The sequence below is a fragment of the Priapulus caudatus genome, unplaced genomic scaffold, assembly GCF_000485595.1.
Source record: "Priapulus caudatus unplaced genomic scaffold, Priapulus_caudatus-5.0.1 Scaffold422, whole genome shotgun sequence".
In the NCBI taxonomy this organism is placed as follows: domain Eukaryota; kingdom Metazoa; phylum Priapulida; class Priapulimorpha; order Priapulimorphida; family Priapulidae; genus Priapulus; species Priapulus caudatus.
In genome coordinates, this window is record NW_014577483.1 from 123,242 (window position 1) to 140,425 (window position 17,184).

The 17,184-nt window shown below is 43.3% G+C and overlaps 2 protein-coding genes across 3 annotated transcripts in view; one reads left to right on the forward strand and one right to left on the reverse strand.

Moving 5' to 3' along the window:
* LOC106810241 (zinc finger CCHC domain-containing protein 9-like) overlaps positions 1-3,626 on the forward strand; it is a 5,689-nt gene extending 2,063 nt beyond the window's left edge. The window contains exons 2-7 of one of the 2 annotated variants that reach the window (XM_014813530.1): positions 962-1,136; positions 1,602-1,678; positions 2,000-2,150; positions 2,356-2,445; positions 2,818-2,889; positions 3,020-3,626. In XM_014813530.1, coding sequence (XP_014669016.1) covers positions 986-1,136; positions 1,602-1,678; positions 2,000-2,150; positions 2,356-2,445; positions 2,818-2,889; positions 3,020-3,147 — 669 coding nt within the window. In that variant the 5' untranslated portion in view covers positions 962-985 and the 3' untranslated portion in view covers positions 3,148-3,626. The remainder of the gene's footprint in view (positions 1-961; positions 1,137-1,601; positions 1,679-1,999; positions 2,151-2,355; positions 2,446-2,817; positions 2,890-3,019) is intronic. The other variant, XM_014813531.1, reaches the window with a different exon arrangement.
* LOC106810240 (SHC-transforming protein 1-like) overlaps positions 3,595-17,184 on the reverse strand; it is a 19,381-nt gene continuing 5,791 nt past the window's right edge. The window contains exons 3-8 of the mRNA XM_014813529.1: positions 14,734-14,906; positions 13,889-14,015; positions 9,315-9,399; positions 8,646-8,773; positions 6,687-6,818; positions 3,595-6,169 (exon numbers count right to left, since the gene is read on the reverse strand). Of these exons, the coding sequence (XP_014669015.1) occupies positions 6,023-6,169; positions 6,687-6,818; positions 8,646-8,773; positions 9,315-9,399; positions 13,889-14,015; positions 14,734-14,906 (792 nt within the window). The 3' untranslated portion in view covers positions 3,595-6,022. The remainder of the gene's footprint in view (positions 6,170-6,686; positions 6,819-8,645; positions 8,774-9,314; positions 9,400-13,888; positions 14,016-14,733; positions 14,907-17,184) is intronic.

Sequence of the window (17,184 nt, forward strand, 5' to 3'; positions counted from 1 at the left end):
ACTGTCCGGTCCCTGATACTTGGGAATATTCAGGAGTCCGCCGCGAATCCCTGAACTTCTTTGGATACGTTAGTTTTCATTCCGAGAGCACACGCTCACGAAATTACTGGTATTTTAGTTCGTACTGTCCATAAAGAAAATTTATGGCCGATGGTTTCGATACTGCATGTATTCTTTAAAATAAGAATGCCGAGTGTATTGGTATACTCCTTTAAATTTGACTCTCAGTCGAACTCCTATTTTGCTGCGGAACTTCCTTTTTTGCAGGATAGGGGAGGTGTTAGTCCCTTGTCGAAGTAAGATTTACTACCTGTAGCCAGCAACGTTTCTGGCGGCAAATAAGCAGTTATTCGTCAGATGAGTGCCAGAGAAATTTCTAACGAGGTTTGGTGCGGCCCAGAGCGAACTGTAGTGAGAATTACCCAGACGAATCAGTTATATCATGCTGAAAGTGGATGCTTTCAGACAGCGAATCTACAATATATCCAGAGAATATTGTACCATGATATATATTATATAATTCGTGATGTTATTAATTTAAATATTTTTATACATATATATATTTTTATATATTAGTCTATATGTTAACAAGGTAGGTAGTTATGTTCATGATAAACACGTAGTTAGTTATAAATCAGGGAATATTTGACTCCGGACTCCCGTTAATTTTGCACCCTGCCGCTATGTAAATTATTGATAGCCTAACTTAGATTATTATTATCTAGAGTGGACATAAAGTCACCCTTGGGTGATAAGCACTGTATCTAAGTGTTTTTATGGCCAAATTCAACACCAAAAATAGAAAAAATCAATATCAAGATTATAAAAATAACAAAGCTATGCCCTTCCCACAAAAGGATGAGCAGACAAAGTATGAGATCTGTTATGTTTTGTTATTTATTAAGTTGTAATTTGTTAAATTATCATAGATGTAAACTTACATTCTTGTCATTGTCCCCAGGAACACTGCCAGCTAAGCGCAACAATGACAAAGACAGCTAGGTATGGAAACTTAAGAAAACAGCCTGGAAAAGCAGCATCCTGGAATGAGCTCAAGGGAGATGTCTCTAGCAATGTAACAGAGAGCAATACGGAAGGCTTCAAGAAAAGTGGGTCCCAGGGTAGCGTGAAACAAGGTGTGGTATCAAATTTATAAACATAGACAAAACAACCATCATATTAAAATGATATTCAATATAAAAAATACAGATAAGCAAGCATCATGTAAATTAGTAAATTTGACATTGATTTACCAGCATCTATATTAATTTAATAACTGGCCAGTAAGTATGTGTTTAGGTCTAAAGTAACTTGGATAAACTAAAAAAAAAGTACTAAAAATCTACGTAGGAACAGCTCATAATATCAACATCTTTGACACTAGATGGCGCCACACTAGACAGTTGATAAAATGATGTTGCTATGATTAGTATTGGACAAACATGTTTGCTACAGTTTTCATATAAAGCAGGAGGAACCAGAAGAGCGTAAAAGTTGCTGTCCATCAACTTTATGAAGTTTATGATATTCATAATGCTATATTATAGTTTTGTCTGGCTAAAAGCATTTTTAAACTGAATTGTTAAACTGCAAACTTTTAGGAACATCCCGTAAAGACAAGGCACGAGCAAAGGATGAGAGGAGGCGCAGACGAAAAAGAGCTAGGGAAGCACAAATCGTAATTTGATTTGCCATTTATTATGTCTCTTAAGAGTATTTCTTTATCTTGCAATAACGCGATAGTCACTATTGAATAAATATAGTGTCTAAAACATCAAGCAGTACATTATCAAGTAACAACAATCTAGAGTTTACACGGTTAACATGCAATTGCAAGCTCTGAAATTTGTAAAATGTTCTATTTAAAAAAATTATGCACAGCGATACCTCATGATTCGACAACATGAGGCAACCAAAGCAAAGCTATGATCATACATGTCTTACATTATATGTCGCCAATTCGTACATGTCTGATAGCAGTCGTTTTATATCTGTTTAGATTTGCTACCACTGTAGGGAAAGTGGTCACCTGGTAGTCGACTGTCCTAAGATGCAAGAAGACAGTGAAACTGGAGTTGGCATCTGCTTCAAGTGTGGCTCCACTGAACATTCAGCATTCCAGTGTAGAGTAAAGACCAAAGAAGGAGCAGGTGCGCAAATGGCATAGCATCACCTTCATCTCGAACACTACCAAATCAAACTTGTGTTCAAAATTTGCGAGTTACACAGTAAGAAATATGAATGCTTCAAACCAGAGACAAGTTTAGGTGCACCCCTAGTTCTAAACAGTTAGGGAAAACGAGTTGAAACAAGATTTAAGAAGCAGAATATAATTTTGGAACGTTCGTGTTTCAGAATTTCCATATGCAAAGTGTTTTATTTGTGGCGAGACGGGGCACATATCTAAACAATGCCCGGACAACCCACGAGGACTCTATCCATATGGTGGGTATCGCTAATGATTCTGCATCCTAATTATAAGTGAATTAAATTCAAATCACGCTGCTGTAGTTGTCTTGTCTAGACACCCTGTAATTAGTATTTGATTGATTAACATAATTAAGTGTGATAGATGAGTACGTCATCATAATGGGTAAATGTTCTAGCAATTAATTTAGAGTTTTAATTGCCGATCTCCTTAACGGTGCTATCAGTTGCGTGTGGATAAATCCACTGTTGCAACACAAATAAATTGTTTTTATAATTTATATTTATATATGTTACATGTATATTTATGTGTATGTATATTATATGTATATTTATATTTACTTGTTTTTATATTTTATAAATAACGTGTATTGTTTTTGACGTACGAAGGAGGCGGCTGTAATTCATGCGGATCTGTCGAACACTTCATGAGAGATTGTCCAGAATTTCTCAAAAACAAAGGTTCGCATTAAAACATAGTCGCTGCAGAATCATTCATTCACAATTTTGCTCTGCATGTACGAGCAGATGTTATGTTCGTTTGAGGGGTGAAGAATCACGCTAAATGAACGTGTGTGATCTCTCATTGCAGGAGTAGGGAATATGGTATTGACTACCTTTTCCTCGGCCTCCGCAAGTGCTGATGCTGAAGTCGAGGTGAAGCAAGATTGTGTGCCGCCAGCAGAGAAGAAGAAAGCTCAGAAACTAGTAAAGTTTTAGTTACTTTCTCTACGTGATTGTATATAGAGACAGCAAGTGTCATACAGAGACTTCAAGTGGTATAAGTTTGTCCTACATCATTTTTACCGCATGCTTGAACTGAATCGTCGTGCTATGCTGTGCAGCGATTCTTCACTCAACAGAACCCGCAATATAAGGAATGTGTAAAACAGGTGTACAAGTTTGATCTACGTACAGCTTACCACTACAGTGCCAATAAATAAATACAGTTTAAACTTTAATTAATACTATATATATATATATATAGTACAAATTAAACTGTAAACTGGATTTTCCCACTAATAAAACTATTCCCATGTACCAATATGTCTATATATATATATATAGTCATATTGGTACATGGGAATTGGTTTTATTAGGTACGCACATGTCTCATCTACGATCATGCTATATGCAGAATTACAGAAAAAACCGTACACAGGAAAATATACTTGAATAAAGCTTTTATTCAATAAATAGTAACTTTCTTCTCATGATAAACTCGAGTGTTTGATTTTACAGTCTGGCGTAGACGTGGTTTATTTGTAATACTGTCTGCAAGCCTTGGGGGGCACACCCAACTTCAATATCAATTAGGCTGCAGTCACAAGTTCATGGGAAATAGACTAAAAAACACTGACCAGGAGCAAAATCATTTAAGAGACATTAGTTTGAAAGCAGGATGAATAATATTCTGATTATAGACTTTGAAACAAGTATAGCATATAACAGTAAGGTGCAGTATCATATATAACATACATGTACGACAGAAAACATTTCTCTCTAAATGTAATCGGACACTTTGAATAATATTACCACACACAAGATTTACGATATTCTTAACGCTTTGGTTCAAACTGAAAGCTTTCATAGAGTCAATGCTTGAAACGAAAAGACGTGCTTACCAGGAAAGTAATGCGGATGATAGACACATTTGTTCTCATTGTATAGTTTACTACTAACGTTTATACACTTATGTCAATCCATAGAGCAATATTTTAACTAACAACGGTTTAAAATAATTTAAATAGTATTTACAGTTTTCACAGAAATTGTCCAACCTGATTACTCATCAGTAGCTCTTTTCTATAATAAATTAAGATATTCACAATCACTAATATTAAAACTATTTTAACTGTTATTCCCTACAGGTATACATTACTGAGCTCAGCCCATATATTTCAGTAGCATCTATGTACATATCAACCCCCTAATCTCATCTATTCTCATCATTGCAATCGTACACACCTGCCACTGTCATGGTGCATCGCAACACATTTCATGCATTGCAAAGTGCTTCACCCAAATACTCACCAATGGCACACACCATTGACAACATCTGCTGGCCCATTACGAACCAAAACACAACACGGTTTTTACAAGTTTGTTCAATAAAAGAGAAAATGCTAATAGAATACTGCTGCCAGCCTTTACGATAACATTCATCCTCAATGCATACTCACATCCTCTATTGCCAATCCTAGCGACAATGAATAAGTACATACAGTAGTGCAAGTGCATTACCCATTTATAATCACTACTTACGAACAAATTTTACGGTAGAGAGATTGCCAACAGAGAAATATCTAATTATGTGTTCATATATTGTCAGATACATACACGTCTACATACTCTGATTTCAAAATATATTCGACTCTCATATCTTTATGTGCGACCAATAGAGTAATGTGACATGTGAGAACACAACTCGACAACGCCGTGTGATATAGAATACAGAGAAAGATGCCCTGATACTTATCCTCTAAATCTAAATATTTTGAAAGAGATAACCAAAGCCCGGGGCACATTTTCCTTTTCCATCACAGTGTTCACTGCTTGCCGAACCCGGGCACTCCCGGCATGTATTCCCGGAAGGCGAATGTGTGCTGTTATGCTACACGGCAAACATCAGTAATATTGCAAGAGCATGCCACAACCTAGATACAATAATGTAACCCAAACCCAGGATACCTATCCTATCCTATCCTATCCTATCCTGGGTTTGGGTTACATTATTGTATCTAGCCACAACCCAGAACCCAGGCAGTCGATCGGGACAATACACGAGTTGTACACAATGTTCGACTTCCACACCGCCACGATTATGCATGTACGCGTGAGGCACGCACGAATTAACACTGATGAACATCAAACAAGATTAAATAATCCACGTCTTACGACATAATATACATTTAACGATCCCACTCCAATAACGTGTACACTTATCATCGATATTATCAGAAGTAGATAATAGGGAATTCCCTATTATCTACTTCTGATATTATCTTATCTGCAACGTGAGATTGTGTGTCCAGACGTGTCACTCGTGGACTTTTATATGTTATCGCCATGTAACATATTTAAGTTCACATAAAAGTGCCATTTACCCTCCGTCGCCTACAACGCAACCAGTGGGGGATGCAACCAGCACACCCTAGTGGCAGAAATACAAACTAAAGTTGTTATTGCACATTAAGTCGGCAAATTGCCATGACGACCATCCAGCAAAGGTACCAATAAATATCGTGCTATATCCCCTCGGAACTTTCCAATCGAAACGGAGCCAAAACAGACTCTTGTTCGGCATCTCAGTATATTAGGCCCTTATATCTGAGCAGCTCTTTTATCACCAACCTACGTATAGCAATACACCTCGAATCGACAGGAAAGACTGTCTGTTGTTTCCGCTCGTACGGAAGAAAACAATAACAAGCCTGTCCGCCTCCTCTTCCGCGCAGCAACCTCTATGTACGAAACAAGTACCCCCGCCACGGCCGCGTACAAAATGCATTTCCGAAACTCGGCGAACGCAGTTCCGCATCACCGCCTACGCGCGCTCCGCCCGACAAACAGCAAGAAGAGGTACTTGGTGTGATCAGCGAGGGTCTGGCTGGCACTGCTGACACAGCACCGGGTTGACGAGAGAGGTGGCGCTGTCGGTCGACATGATGGGAAGCTGATTCTGACGATGATAATCGATCAGGTGCACTACGCTCTCGAAGACCCGGTCTCGCGTGCGCACCTAGGAAACAGAACGACAGATGACGCAACGCGGAAGCGGGGGCGAGCACGCGGGAGGCTTAATTAAACGTACTACTTCCCCGGTTAATTATCACCTTAGTTAATTATCATCATAATTGCAATTTCTGCATTCCCACGTCCTGATTGAGTGTTATACTTGAATTGCGAAAAATCTATCTGGTATTTCCTGCATTGTTCCGAGATAATTATAATGGTTCGTCCCCCCATCTCCTGACCATAAGCTTGACTCGGCTGAAATTTGCTCACACATGTTACGTGTAGCTCACATTCTAACATACTGATACAACTACCATGTTAACATGCACCGAAGTACTTCAAAATTAATAATCAAGATGACAAACGGCTCTTGCCTTCTTGTGAAAGTCTGCTACATGTATTCAATTCACACCCGGCATAACAAGTGAGATGTAAATGAATCACACATGAACAGTGAATACGTTATTCATATATTTGCATTTAAGTGTTTTTGTTTTTGTATATCGAAAACGAATACTTACAACTCCATCATTGTCTACTAGCAGTAAATGTTTGACTGTTCCCCGCTGCATGCCAGTTAACACATATTGTCCATCACTCTGTGAGCTTTCCCTAACCAGAAAGTCTCCATCTTCTCGGATCAGTCTCTCTGCCTGCAGGAGCAGATAAAAAGATGCGTTAGAATGATCGTGTTTATCATCTAAAATTTATTTGCAATTCGCATTTGTATTTTATGAACTGCACCTGCTTTCGTGTACAACGGTTTACCAATATCCTGCTTAAGGATTTATAGGTTACAAAAATATACTTTATTATATATATTTAATATATATCCATTATTATAATATATGATACGATGAACAAACCTACACAACGAATCTAGAAATCTTGCACAGATATATACACAAAGGTACAATGCACGAAGGTACAATGCACGAAGGTACAACATTTACAAACAGGAACAGATCATTTTTAACCTCAGAATAGAAATGGGTCGGCTCAAAACACGAGTGTGCGTGCATGAACGTACGTGATGTATGTCTGTCTTCGCTTAGCTTGTGTGTTTTCATGCATTGTGCCCCCGCCGTGTCTTCACTTGTGTGTATAGCTGTGTTCTCATCGCTACGTGAGTGGTATCTATATATCATGCGAGCACGAGGCTTCCTGCATCTATACATGTGCCAGTGTGGGCCTGTATGTATGCGTGTGCCGTGTGTGTGTGTGTGTGTGTGTGTGTGTGTGTGTGTGTGTGTGTGTGTGTGTGTGTGTGTGTGTGTGTGTGTGTGTGTGTGTGTGTGTGTGTGTGTGTGTGTGTGTAAGTAATGTGTGTTGGTGTGTGCGTGTGTTGCGTGTTGTGTGTGTGTGGTGTGCGGGTGTGTGTGTGTGTGGCGTCGTGTGCTTGTCCGTGCGTGGTGCGTGTTGCGTGTGCGTGTGCGTTGCGCGTGGCGTGCGCGTGCGGCGTGGCGCGATCGCTGTGTGCGTGCTGCGTGCGTGCGTGTGTGTGTGCATCCGGGATTTGGTGGCAACAGCCGCTTTATCCATAGTCCCTGCAGAAACTAGACACATGGCCTCCATTTGCATCGTCGCCAGAAACGTTCTGCACTGGCTCCGTCTTGGATATAATACCGTCCAGACAGCGCCTTACAAATGTGGGGCAGAGACCCTTAACCAATTTTAGTCAATGTAATTATTGGGCGATTTTGCAAAAGGCGCAGTGGTTGCTGGCAAATCTAGCTGAGCACGAGTTTTGTTTACACAAACAGAGGCATAATCAGTTTTGAAATATATTGTAGCTATTCGGGTCTAGTCTAAATCAATAATCCAATCACAATGCAAAAACTCCAAGAAGATTAATTCGAAAATGTTATTTTGGCTAATATTAGAAATTAGAATAAGAGTTTTCCCATTTTGCACCATGCATTTGTGAGAATTAATAGTAAGTGAAAATTAAACGTAAATTATGTGACACTACTGAGCTGTGCAAATCACACTTGAAGCCTTTATAAAAATAAAACAAATCTGTTAAAATAAACTCCCAGCTTGATTCAACAACGTAGAGGCGCCATCTTTAGACATAAACAGCACTCTTCGAACACCCACCGCAACTACATGTAGCGAAGCACATAGTTCTTGCCTGTAATACACCGACAGACCAGCGTGCCGTAACCAAGTCTTGTTACGTTTAATGCATTATTAATCAAATAATGCCTATGGGATGCTAAGCATATATTAATACGTGTAATAAAAAATATCATGATACGATGAAACCATTGCGCTGGCAGAAAGCTTATTTACTGCGCAACACAGGCACGCACACCAGGAGAACATGAGCACGACACACACATGCAACACGCACACACATTGCACACGCACACAGCAATGCCACACGCACACTAGCACACGCACCACACGACCCACATGGCAGCAGCGACGACGCTCACACCGCTGCCCACACACACACACAGCACATGTATCTGTACCTCGGACCGTGTGACGTTCCTGTGGAACCAGGCTTCACTATCCAGCGGGACCCGTGTGTGTATTCTGTGAGAGTCTGATCTGATGGGTGGCGGAGGGGGCATCACTTGCTCCTGATCTCCCAATGAGTCTACATCAATCAAACACAGGTAATTCCGATTTTAACACTCACGCAAATGCAGGCATAGGCAAATGAAGGAAAAGAGGTGATAAACGCATAAACCTACCTCGAGATGTTAGTAAAATTGCCATTATGCACGCGCATGATCAAAATAGAAGATAAAATCACGAGCTACATTATTATTAAAGGTATTATTAGCTCTTGATAAAATCAGAAGTAGATAATAGGGAATTTCCTATTATCAAGAGTAGATAATAACACATGTGTATAATAACAAGAGTACAATACAAGAGTAGATAATAACACAATGTGTTATTATCTACTCTTGCTATTATCTACTTCTGATAAAATGTATGATATGGTCCCAAACGTTTAACCACATGTGATTCAACCCTTTAAATGAAACTTGCATGCGCGTGTGATGTATAACCAATAGCAACCATTACATTTCTCAGGAAGAATCTCTGCGTGGAAATTCCTTAATCACATCTCATAAATGCGCGAGAAACACATATGTCAGGTGGACACATGACAAAGAGTTAAAACTTACCAATCATGTCAGTAGCTGCTAATCCATTATTCTCATTTGTTAAGTCACTAACTTGATTTGCCTCTATTAACCGCCTGCAGAGAGCCTGAGGAAGGAAATAAACAGCTCAGACTAAACTACGCGTACACACATTTTTTTCGTATTTTTTTTTCAAAACGAATTTACTTTTTCCCCCCTTTTAGCAAAAAAAGTTTTTTTCATCCTAGTTACAGAGACACAAAACAAACAAGAGTGCACGCGCGGGAGAAAAAAATGAAGCCCTCGCCAGAACACAATCGTAACTGCTAGAATGATGAGGTAACTCATATCGTAACGAAACCAACATGAATAATCAATCCTATGCAACAATTTACTACATTTCCCACATTTACATTTTCCTACATATTAATTTATGCGTTGCCCGCATTCGTGGCGCGTGATAGGTACTAGTACTAGTACTCGTAGCAAGTTTCGCATCTTCCCCCCCCCCTTCCCCCGAAAGTAGAGAAAACAGATTTGAGAAAATTTCCCGCCTCGACCGACTACACCCCTCCTTCGTCTGCCTGGAAGTTGCACAAACGCGGACGGGACAACAGCTAACGGACACCAATCAGTCGCCGTTACAGGGCAACACAGTCGCAGTTAACGAGCGCCAGAACGAATGACCCAAATAGCATCTCCTTCGCCCACGCCCCCCTCCCCACCACCCACCCACCACCAGAGCTTCCACTTATTCTTACAGAGAATCGATCAATAGCGATGTTTGAATATCGATTGTATTGTAAATAGAACGAGGGAGTCGTCGTGTGATTGAGTGAACTGACGGACTAACTGCGCAAACGCTGCGTCTATTTGCTCATCTGTGCCAGCCACGCAGCGCTCTCGCCTCCTCCACCTCCTCCACCTCCTCCTCCTCCTCCTCCTCCTCCTGCCTCGCTTCTCCTCGCTGCATCGCACCTCCTCCTCGCCTCTCTTCTCCTGTCTCTGATCCTTCTCCATCCTCCTCTTGCTCCTCCTCCTCCTCTCTGCCTCATCCACCTCGCTCCTCACTCATCTCTCATCCAGCTCCTTCCTCCTCCTCCTTCTTCATCCCTCCTGCTGCCTCCTCCGTCCTCCTGCCTCCTCAATCGACCTCCTCCTCCTCATCCTCATCTTCCTCCTCCTGTCTCCTCCTCCTCCTCCTCCTTGCTCCCAGCCTGCCTCCTCCTCCATGTCTTCTTACGCTCCTCTCCTCCTATCCTCATCCCTCTCCTCCTCCTCGTATCTATCGCTCCTCCTGCCTCCTCTCATCGCACTCCTTCTCTCCTGCCTCTCCTTCCTCCTTCCCTCCTCTTTTCTCATCCTGCATCTTCCTCCTCCTTCCTCCTCGCTCTCCTCATCCACTCCTTCCTCCTCATCCTCAGTTCTCTCCTGCCTTCCTCCTCTCCTTTCTCCACCTCCTCCTCCTCATCTCCCTCCTCTCACTCGCTCATCCTCATCTCCTCCTCCTCCCCTTCCTCCTCTCCTCTTCCTCATTCCACGCTCCTCCTCCTCATCCTCCTCCTCCTCCTCCTCCTCATCCTCCTCCTCCACCTCTGCCGCCGCCGCACCGCGTCATACCGATGCCACCGCCGCAGCAACGTCAATGTTATTTAGGCTAGCTAATACAGGAAGTGGCAGCAGCGATAAATGTTAGTGTAGTACACTGTACGTCGGGGCGCGTATGGCTGGCTGTGGCTGGCTGGCTGAACTGCGGAGGCCGATCTCGGCTCGTTCGCTCGCTCCGCCAGTGCAAACACACGCCGACTCCTCCTCAGCCACCACGGCAGGATGCGAGCTTCCTCCCCGCCTCCCCCCTCCCCCCGGAGCAAAAAGACGCGCCGGGGATGTTGATGCTAGCGGGTAGCTGTGATGGATTTAATCACACGGGCAGCTGCCAGCACGCGTGTATTAATAGCGGACGGGCACCACCGGATTGCTGAGGCGGGCCATTGTTGAGGTCTGCGATGTGTGTGTGTGCGCAGCGTGTGTGGTGTGTGTGTGTCGTGTGTGTGGTGTGTGTGTGTGGCGTGTGTGCGTGTGTGTGTGTGGTGTGCGTGCGTGCGTGTGGTGTGTGTGCGTGCGTGCGTGCGTGTGCGCTGCGTGGTTGCGTGCGTGTGTGTGTGTCGTGGTGTGTGTGTGTGTGGTGTGCGTGCGTGTGTTTGCGTGTGTGTCACGTTGTGTGTGTGTGTGTGCGTGCGTGCGTGGTGTGGCGTGGGTGTTGTGTGTGGCGTGTGTGCGCGCCGTGTGTGTGTGTGTTTGAGTGAGTGTGTGTGTGTGTGTGTGTGTGTGTGATGTGAGAGAGAGAGTGAGTGTAGAGAGACAGCGACGTGGTAAAACGCTTTTGCGCGCTACCGGCTGTTGCTGCTGCTGGCCGGCGTGCACACGCGCCACACCACACGCTCACGACGCACGACACGCACAACGCACGCACACGCTAGCAAACGCACACGACGCGCGCGCACACGACGCACATGCACACGGCACGACGCGCGCACACACGCAAACCGCACACATGCAGCGCACACGCGCACACCGACGCAAACAGCACAGCATGCAGCACAAGCAACACGCGCGGCGCGCGCAGGCCAGCGCGCACACACACACCACACACACACACACACACACACACTACAGCATCACACACAGCACACACACAACACACGCACACGCACACGCACGACGCCGGCGCACACCACACGCAGCACACACACACACACACACCGCAACGATGCTCTCTCTAAACTCACTGCGTGAAAGACTTCCTCTATACCGAGTCCCAATGACGAACCAGAGTAAGACTCGATCGTTCTGTAAGGCCTCCGTTCATCGACATACACCATAACACCATGATAACACTAAACACTGGTTCATGTCTACATGGGGACCACGAGAATTTAACGATGGTGGTTGATTATAATTTGGTTATGGCGGGGTCAGGCTTAGCGGGTTTGAATTATGGGATAGGCTTAATGATAGGGTGATGATAATGATGATTTACATACCAGGATCCAAATTAGAATTGACTGCATAACCCTAACCTTACTCCTAGCCTAACCCAAACTTATCCGTGACTACCCCTAATCGTACCACTGACCTAACCCTAACATTATCCCTAGCCTAACCCTAAACTTATCCGTGACCTAACCCTAAACTTATCCGTGACCTACCCCTAATCGTACCACTGACCTAACCCTAACATTATCCCTAGCCTAACCCTAACCTTGCCCCCTAAATCAAACCTAAAGTTTACCACCCAACCAAACGCTAACCTTGCCCCTAAATTAACCCTCACCCTAACCTCGAACTATAAACTCGACACGTATGTACGTAGCTATAAAAAAAAACACACCGTAGCATTCAAACAGGTGCCAGAATGAACGCCGCCGTGACTGCCTTTACTTCCCGCCGGTTACATATCGTTATATACCCCACACTAGCGACTCTTACAACTACCGCATTCGCTGCTGCGAGGGCGAAAGACGTTTTGCTTGTGAATGAAAAAGTTATGGTTCGTTTTACGGGGTCGTGAATGAATGCTGGGCAACCATGCAGCGGTAACCGGCGATCTGGTGATTATATGCACTAATTGCTACGTCCGCAGTGACGATAGTTGCAGCTGCTATATATTATATACGCTCCTAGTCCTACACTAGTAGCGTAAGATATATGTTCTCCCTCGTCTTACCAAGTTCGAGTTTTCACAGTGTGAAGTCTCTACAGTGGAAGAAGTTCGTACCAGTATATGTACCACACAACACCAAGATCTCGTATGAACATGATAATTGGTTCCACCAAATTCCCCATAATACGTACACAATATAATCACATATAAGTCAATTATCAATAGAAAAAAGCGTCGCATATAAGCTTATAAGCATATAAGAGCTTATATATCAAATATAAGCGGTTACTCAAATATAGGAATCACATAGTAATACTAGCGTGGTATTGTACCCCCACCATAACACAACACTTTCACGGTTACACGAAGTCGCGTGGCCCTACAACATGGCCGCCGTAACACCGCACACATGACAAATGCAATCGCATCGTTACACAGCAAGATCTCGCGCACAACGCGTCACACTGCTATTTATACGCGCCTACATTTTATAGGTATCATATCAGGAGCTTATGAATGGATATAAGCTCCATTTATAATAGATTTTTAATATCCATTTATAAGCTCCTGATCATATGTGTCTAGCAGCAATGATTACCTGTCTGTGCACAACGTCCCATCGTTCAAACAGTGCTATACACACACCTACACTACACACAGGTATGTGTCCAGCAGCAATGATTACCCTATTCACACTTAGGCACTACACACGTACACACGTACACATGTACACACGTACACATGCCCAGTAGCAAGCAATGCTTACCCTATTCACACTTAGGCACTACACACGCACACACGTACACACGCACACACGTACACACGCACACACGTACACATGCCCAGTAGCAAGCAATGCTTACCCTATTCACACTTAGGCACTACACACGTACACACGTACACACGTACACATGTACACACGTACACATGCCCAGTAGCAAGCAATGCTTACCTGTCTGTGAATGCGATGTGTTCTGGCCGGCAGAGGGGGCGGTGACTGACTGTGAGCGTCGTCTGACACCCTGCCTGCCCCGACACCTGTCCTAGCAGGTCGACCGTGCTGCCCTCTCAGTTCAGCCCTGCAGGTGAGAGAACGTGTAGCGCGTTACACACAAGCATGGACGTTTGGTTATCCCAGATCTCGGAGTTATCATACAGAATGATTACTCCAAGCCTAGATTAAGCAGCGGCAAGGGGGAATGTTGGAATTAGTCTAATCGGGCCTAGCAATGCAGTGAAAAGGAGACCAGCCACACAGGGGTATTGAATAAGCGTCTAACATAAAGTGCTTCAGCGTTAATGATGACGAAAAATGAAATTTAACGGCCCAGTTCAAAACTCAGTCTTAGATGGCAAATTGTATGAGATTACAGAGTGAATATTTAATTTAGCAGGGATGTGATAACTGATATGGTCAATTGTGAAGTTCACATGTGAACTTTCACTGTCACTGTCACTGTCACTGTCACTGTCAATGTCAATGTCATTGTCACTGTTACTCTCACTGTCACTGACACTGTCAATTATACTGACATTGTCACTGTCACCGTCAATGTCACTGTCATTGTCACTGTCACTTTCATTGTCAATGTCATTGTCATTGTCAATGTCACTGTCATTGTCACTGCCACTGTCACTGCCACTGTCACCATCACTGTCATTCATGATTGTCATTGTCACTGTCATTGTCACTGTCACTGTCATTGTCACTGACACTGTCAATGTCACTGTCATTGTCACGGTCAATGTCACCGTCACTGTCACCGTCACGGGCAACCTTGCTGTCAACACACTCACCTGTGCAACTTGACAGTCTTTGTCGTCTTCCGTAAGTACTCCTTGAATCTCAGCTCGAACGCCTGGCCTATCGTCGTAATGACGTCCTGGGCGAGACCGCCCGTACACTCCATCACGTAGCACGCCCTACCCGCACCGTCCTTGGCCACGTACGCGACGAAATCCTGCGTGTCCTGCAACGCAGACACCTCGCAAATAAACGACGCGACCGAATCACCAACACCGCAGTCAACCTCGCGAACCGCTTAGTTGACTAGCAAGCTGACGGAGTGGCAGTCTTCTTCTTCTAATCTTCTTCTTTTCGGGTCACTACACTACACTCGACCTATAGCCACTGCAGCGCGCAGGGGCAGGCAGAGTGACCGCGACAGACAGAGAGTGATAGACGCACAGACAGAGTGTACGAAAAAGATGCAGAACTGCCAGGCGAGGAATCGACGAAATCATGCGAGTGTGTTGCTCGGTAACTATTGGGGTAATAAAAGATTTAGTAACTACCCGTGTTGGTGATCAACAGACATGATAAAATGCAAAACAGCAATCTGTATGAGTACTGTTTGAAACCCTTTTACTTTATACTTGTACCAGAAATGAATGACTTGACTTGTGAAGAAATCTACTTATTCTTCCTACGTTGGGAGATCTGTCTTATAACACACCCACCCATCAAAGTGAAATTGCGCAAGTAATTTCCAGTGATAGTTATATGGGGAAATAATCACGTCTTAAATTGACTACGTCACGAATTTTCTATGGTAAAATTTGTAAAATTGTTGTTGCCATTTTTTTACATTAAAAGTAAGAACTAACGTAAACGTATTGTCAAATTCCTACATAATAAGATTGTTCTCAACTAGTTAAAAATCCAAAAAAACCTGGACGATTTTGATATTATATGTTCTGGACATTAATTGCTTGATATCGCGGCTATGTATGCAGTCACAGAGTTTAGGTTCACATCAAACAATATAGTAAATAAGAAGGGGTATAATGCAGCAATTTAACCATTAAAACGTAACAGAATTACTTATATTTTGTGAAAAAATGGAAATATATTTTTTCCATTTTTACTATTTACGGTGACGTAATCACTTTAACTATGGGAAGAGAAAATTCCACATTGAACAGCAAAGCTGAAACACGGTCTACTTATGATATTTCACACTGGAGACTGTGTATATCATCGGTCATATGCTCTTGTGACCTATCGTAGCATCGAATTACAGAGGGTACGGACCTCTTTTCTAAAAGCGAACAACAGCTGTTACTGCCGAGGCAACTTTTTCATGCAATGTCTGGGAAAGATTGAGTTTGTATTGCAAAAATGACAAAAACCAATTGATACTTTTGGTATATAAGATACGAGTAAGACTCGTTACCTTTTGAGATATAGTAAAATATGAGATATAATCTGCTAATATGCTGAGATATCTAATATAATTGTGATACCACTGCATGTTGACGATATACATTTCGATATCTCGTAACCAATCAAATCATGGATATAATTAATTTCAAGAGATGCTCCCAAAGATGTGTCCTACGCCATTTAAAGAAAAAGCTGCATACGTCAAACTATAGAAGCTTCACAACCCACACTCTCTTACCAACGAACATTGCACGTCGAAAACACATCCATCCATCTCATTTCCTTACAAAAAATTACCCAAAAACATTTATTTACGGTGTCTTCTTAACTAGCTGGGGCACGAAGGGTCGTTGTCGTATAATGGCGTATACTATGTACCCGAGGTAACTATCTGATATGGTTAGGGTTAGGGTGTTAGAGTATTAGGGTTAGGGGTAGGGTTAGGTAATAGGGTTAGTGTTAGGGTTAAGGTTAGGGTTAGAGTTAGGGTTAGGGAGTAGGCGTAGGCGACATACTCGCCGACACCTCGGGTACTACATATACGACAACGACCCCTTCAGCCTAGCTGAGTCGCTGTCTCTCTAACCTGCCTCGTGGCACATATCTCACGACGAGTGGGATGTTGGGCCCGGGTTTTCCCACGGCTAAACAACACAGGCTGCATTGTAGACGGACGACGATACGTGCGCTCCCAGCGGGAGCATTACGAACCACAACACGATTACCCATCACACAACAGTAAAAACCTACCGACATGCCAGCGTGTTGCCTGTACGACAGATGTCGTGTGCGTGTGCACGAGGCCGTATGTGCGTTTATACACCAAGTACCAGCGCATCCGGCGACAATACATCACGATCACCACACACAGCCACCGGCCACCGAATCGAATCCACAGAAATATTTTGCTTCCGACTTGCTATACGCGGCAAATCTGCGTTTAGCATGAAATGCTGATACCTACGAATAATACTGCAATTAATATTTATATATTAATGCAGGCCCGTAGCCAGCTTTATATTGGGGGGGGGGGGTTATTTCGTTTTTCAATGTTGGCAATTTGCTCGGCAGGGGCGTGTACA